The sequence below is a fragment of the Malus domestica genome, chromosome 01 (genome assembly GCF_042453785.1).
Source record: "Malus domestica chromosome 01, GDT2T_hap1".
In the NCBI taxonomy this organism is placed as follows: Eukaryota; Viridiplantae; Streptophyta; class Magnoliopsida; order Rosales; family Rosaceae; genus Malus; species Malus domestica.
This window is the reverse complement of record NC_091661.1, coordinates 17,532,178-17,537,263: the sequence shown is the minus strand read 5'-3', so window position 1 is coordinate 17,537,263 and position 5,086 is coordinate 17,532,178. Positions and strand designations below refer to the sequence as shown.

Here is a 5,086-nt window from a genome sequence, read left to right as displayed (position 1 = left end):
ATTCTCTTCGTCTCATCGAAAAGTATGATTTTTGTTTTTGAATCATTTGATTTTGTTGAGTATTGAAGAAGTTATGAACGTTTAAAATTTACCTAGTTTCCAGCGAGATTTCTAGTTTTCCTTCGAACTAGTCAAATTTGAGGCTATTTTCTGGCTATCTCTAGCAGCCATTGGGCTTCCAAATAGATATAATCTTATTATACACTTTCCTATCTTCATTTTGATATATTATGGGTCGAATTTGGTTAAGAAACAATTAAATTACAAAGCTTTGAAAATTGTCCAAACTTCTGGCCAAGAACTCTGACACTTAACGTAGTTTTTAACGGAATGACCAAAATGATGTATGACAATCTTAGGGACCACTTTTATTGATTTGAAATGTGCGAGACCAAAGTGATAAGTTATGTAAATCTCAAGAATCATTTTAGCTATTTAGCCTTAATAAAATTAGTCCAGCATATATTTATCACCAAAAAAATCACTTGAAAGCTTATAGAAACACATGGGATCACTAATTCATATCCAACATTATTCCAGCATCTCCAATGCCGTGAAAATTTTGGCGCCATTCCAAATTATTAGCTAATATAATTGGGACATCTAAGAACCGGATGACCTTTTTGTAGTGTTGTTTTTAAGAAAGTTGACAAACTTGCCAATGTAGTGGTCTTGGTGCAGCTTGTGATCTCCAAAAACAGTTGCAGCTTTCCTAGCATTGGATCTCAGCCGCTCTCCTTCCTCCTCCACCATCGCGTGCCGGAGTGTTTTGGCTATGTCATCTCTACTAAACGACCCATCTCCGCGTCGTTTCACTTCGACAGCCATACCCTTCTCCTCCAAAAGCCTTGCATTCAGAGGCTGATCAATAATGAATGGTAGCACAACAAGAACATGCCCAAATTGCAGAGTCTCAATTATTGATCCCCATCCAGAGTGAAACAGAGAACCCCCAACCGATGGGTGTGCCAAGATTTCCATTTGGGGCACCCATCCGATGCAAACAAGCCCCTTCTCTGATACACGGTCGACAAACCCTAGAGGCAGAGCATCGGCTTCACTATTCGCCCAATTGGGTTTTCTGAGTGCCCAAAGAAAAGGGAGTTCTGATAGCTCCAGCCCATGAGCTATCTCAAAGACTTGCTCTTTACTCAACTTACACTCACTCCCAAACCCTACAAACACAACTGACCTGGTTTTTTGCTTATCGAGCCATTCAAAGATCCCATCATCAGTGGAAATTTCTCCTTTTACCCCTTTTGCAGGTATCTCAGGAGGAAGCAAACCAGTGGGAATCACAAGCTTCCCAGACCTGTTCTTGTATGCCTCCAAGTACTCTCCTTCAAACTCATAGCAACTCCGAATGGCGAAAACTCGACAAGCTGATAGAATCTTGGCGTGCCTTTCGGCATCACTTATGCCGGAATCATTCACTCCGTAAAGGCCCTCGTGCATATCGACCGCCTCGTGCTCTCGGTATGCGACCGTTGACTGAGAAGTAACCAGATCCGGCGGCGAAGTAAGGCTTTCCGGCGATGGCAGAGTATCATCTGTATTACCACTGGAGGGATTTTCAGCTGAACTAAAAACGACAACTGTAGCAGCAGAGACAACAGTAAAATAGACAAGTGGAACGCCGTACTCTTTGCCAATCTCTACGACCCAATGAGCAGCAAAGTCGGTTATGATCCAATCAGGCAATCGATCCCCAATGAACTGCTTGATGGGTGTTTGCAGGAGGTCGTATGCAATCTTCAAGTTGTCAGTATTTTCAAAGGGGAGGTCCACCGAGGCCTCAGCTCCTTCCGGCAATAAGTCGGGATCCAACGGTGGAAATGGAATGGGGACTAATTGCACAAAGGGTTGCAAATCTGGTAAGATTTTGGGGAGTCTTTGGATGTTTTTTGGTGTGGATATGAAGGAGACATGAACTTTTGCTTTTGCTAAAGCTATTGAAAGTTGGAAAAAAGGCATCATGTGGCCAAAGGCAGACCATGGCAGCATCACAACGCTAAGATGATCATCTTTTTCCATAATTGTATTGTATTCTTTCTGTCGGATGGAATTTGCAATGAGAGAATTAACTTGTAGTTTTGAACCAGATTGTCATTTTATTGGACCAAATGACACGCTGTACCGCTGGCCACGTGTACGGTGTACGGTGTTCCGGCGACAACCAATGCTTAATTGCTTGGTAGCCGTCTCATGTCGGTTTGAATAATCTTTTTATTTTAGATTTTTTTTTAATTTTAAAAAATTCAAAAATTAAAACCTTATTTGATTACTACTTTCAAATAAAAGCTGAACATTACTTTCTTGTTGTGAAAATAATTCTAACAATCGTGTAAATCAGTTGTACATTGTATATATAGGATACTGGAATATCTTTTTTGTATTACTTATAAGGTAAAAAATCGTCTTTAGTTTACTATAAATAAATGCACAAAATATAGAAAATAACACATAAAATTTCTCAAGCGTATTCTTCATCTCTCTTTTTCTGTCTATGCCGCACTGCACCCTCTCTTTCTCTCAAATCAAATAAGTCACAACATTCTCTTTTTTAAAAAGAAATTTCCCTTAGTTTTCACTTTTTAGTTTTCTAGTTTGTATTTTTTGAAACTTGAAAATTAAAAGTAATTACGAAATAAGATTTTAGTTTTTAATTTTGAAAACCGTAAAAACTAATAAACTAAAAACGAAATACTTACCAAACGGCTTCTTGATAATTTCATTGTGTTATAATATATGTATTTAATTATTGACGTTATACTCTAAGTTGGAAAAGTGCCGCCACTATACTCTCATATTATTATATCTAATTAACCCCAAGTGAGGATGTAATATAAACATTCTGCATTAAGAGTGAAAAAAAAACCCTAAAACGTGTTTTATTTGCTACTTAGTTTGGTTTTAGTGAATTTTTTTTCCTTTAGAAATTTATAAAAGTTCCATACAAATTTAGTTAGGAAATAAAAGTAATGGTAGGGAGACTACTTATTTAAATCATATTGATGTATCATCTAATGTGCCAAGTGATACATATACAACTATCACTCAATGAAATAAATTTATTAATTACCGTGGCATGTATACATTACTTATTCAATCAGATGGTATACCAATGTAATACAAATGTGATTTCCTTAGGGGCCGTTCTTCATCTTCAGTTTTCAATTTTTAGCTTTTCATTTCGAATTTCGGTTTTTAGTTTTCACTTTTTTGAAAATTGAAAACTTGTTTGGTAACTGTTTTAAGTTTTAGGTTTTAAAAAAAATATTGAAAACAAACAACGTGAAAACTTAAAGTCAAATTTTGAAGACTAATAAAGTAATTATTAAACAAGATTTCAGTTTTTAACTTAAAAAAAATAAAATTAAAAACCAAATAATTATCAAGAAACACCATAATTGACTGTCTTTTGGACTTGCTAGAAGTTGAATGCAAAAGAACCTCTGTTGTTGATGTGCTTCTTTTCTTAGAGTAACATGTTCTTGATAGTATTATTCTAATCCAAAGGGGGTTAGGTTTCACCATTGGCCACCCCCTCTTTACCCAATTTTTCTTTCCTTTATTCTCCTTTAGGAATTGATTGCTACATTTTTTCTCTCTTTTCTATAGACATGTTTAATTATTACTTTTCAGCGGAATCTGCGGTTATCTTAGGCGAAAAGTCTGTATTTATTTTGATTCTCTTTCGTATGAAAAGCCTTGACCAATTGTAATTTTATGACAATGTGTGGTTAGACTTGTGAAACCCAATTTACGCAACATTCCAATCTCACCACCCATACAATGAATGATGATCCCCAAATAATTTTGTACAACACATAAGAGGTTTAACCTTGGATCAAAGAGTAAAAACGAAAGATTTAACGTTGAGACTCGTGTGTTTAACGAAAAAGTCAGCATGAATTTTCTACATGTAACACATAGCAATGGATACCTCACAATGGATCCTAGTTTTAGCTCTCTTCTCAACTCAAGAGAACCTAGGACAAACTAATGTCACTCATATTTTCATGAAAAACTCTTCTCTGTATCGAAATGCAGTGTTCCAAAATATAATTTTGAGACTATTGAGTGGTCATATCTTTGCACCATGCTCCTTAATTATCTGAGCCGACCGCAGAATAATCTCTTCTTCAGTAGAGTATAACTCTCCTTAGCTCTATAATCGCAGAGGAAACATTGAAGCAGATGCTAAAAGCAATCTGTGTTATAAGAATATTGGACAGAACATGGCTTAACATGTGCTTGAGTTACATCCAAGAGTCAATTCTGCAAATAAACATTCTAATCGAAACAGGAAACAGTGAGGGGCCTCCTTACTGTTTGAGTGTGTATGATTATAGAGTACTTTGATACAGTAAAATTCATATCAAAGTTTTTGTAGTTCTGCATTAAGGTTATTAATGATATCGTGTGTTTAGAATGCCATTGGCCGTGCTTGCAGATCTGTTTTGCTCCCTTCCACTCTTCATCTCGAACCCTGGGTTTTTGGTTATGTGGCATATGCCCATTTTCACAAAAATCAAAGAAGCAAGCTTGATCCATGTGTGGTGCGGTGTGTGTTCTTTGGCTTTGGTCCTCCAGAAAAGGGGTATCAATGTTATCATCCATCTACTCGACATACGTACGTCACCGTGGATGTTACATTGTCTGAAGACGAATTATTTTTTCCTTCCAGCCATACTCCTTAGGGGAAGACAACCTTAATCGACAATTATTGCGGGCTCGATATTGTGAAGATTTCCTCTGCAGAATCTTTTGCTAGCCCAAGTGGGATGCCTAATCAAGACCGTGACAGCAACAGCAACAGCAACCCTGCTGCTCCGAGGGACACCCAAGATGGAATATCAAGAGACAAGCCCAAATGGCCCAGACCGTGACAGCCTAAGTGGACCATGCAATCCATGTGATTGCTCAAACTGTAACAGCCCAAATGGCTCAGACCATGACAGCCCAAGTGGGCCATCCAATCCAAGTGATTTCTCAAACCGTGACAGCCCAAGTGGGTTAGGTAATTGTCCACTTGTTCGACAAATAGAGACTACCAAAATACCTACAAAGTGAAAGAAGCCTT

The 5,086-nt window shown here is 37.4% G+C and overlaps 1 protein-coding gene across 1 annotated transcript; it reads right to left on the bottom strand.

The window, feature by feature from the left end:
* Positions 1–441: 441 nt before the first annotated feature.
* On the bottom strand, positions 442–2,325 carry LOC103409460 (soyasaponin III rhamnosyltransferase-like). The gene has a single exon (XM_008348311.4). The coding sequence runs from the start codon at positions 2,032–2,034 to the stop codon at positions 604–606; it is 1,431 nt and encodes a 476-aa protein (XP_008346533.2). The 5' UTR covers positions 2,035–2,325; the 3' UTR covers positions 442–603.
* Positions 2,326–5,086: the final 2,761 nt, after the last annotated feature.

Coding starts and splice junctions, on each gene's coding strand:
- LOC103409460 (XM_008348311.4), bottom strand. CDS start 2,034: ATGGAAAAAGATGATCATCTTAGCGTTGTGATGCTGCCATGGTCTGCC.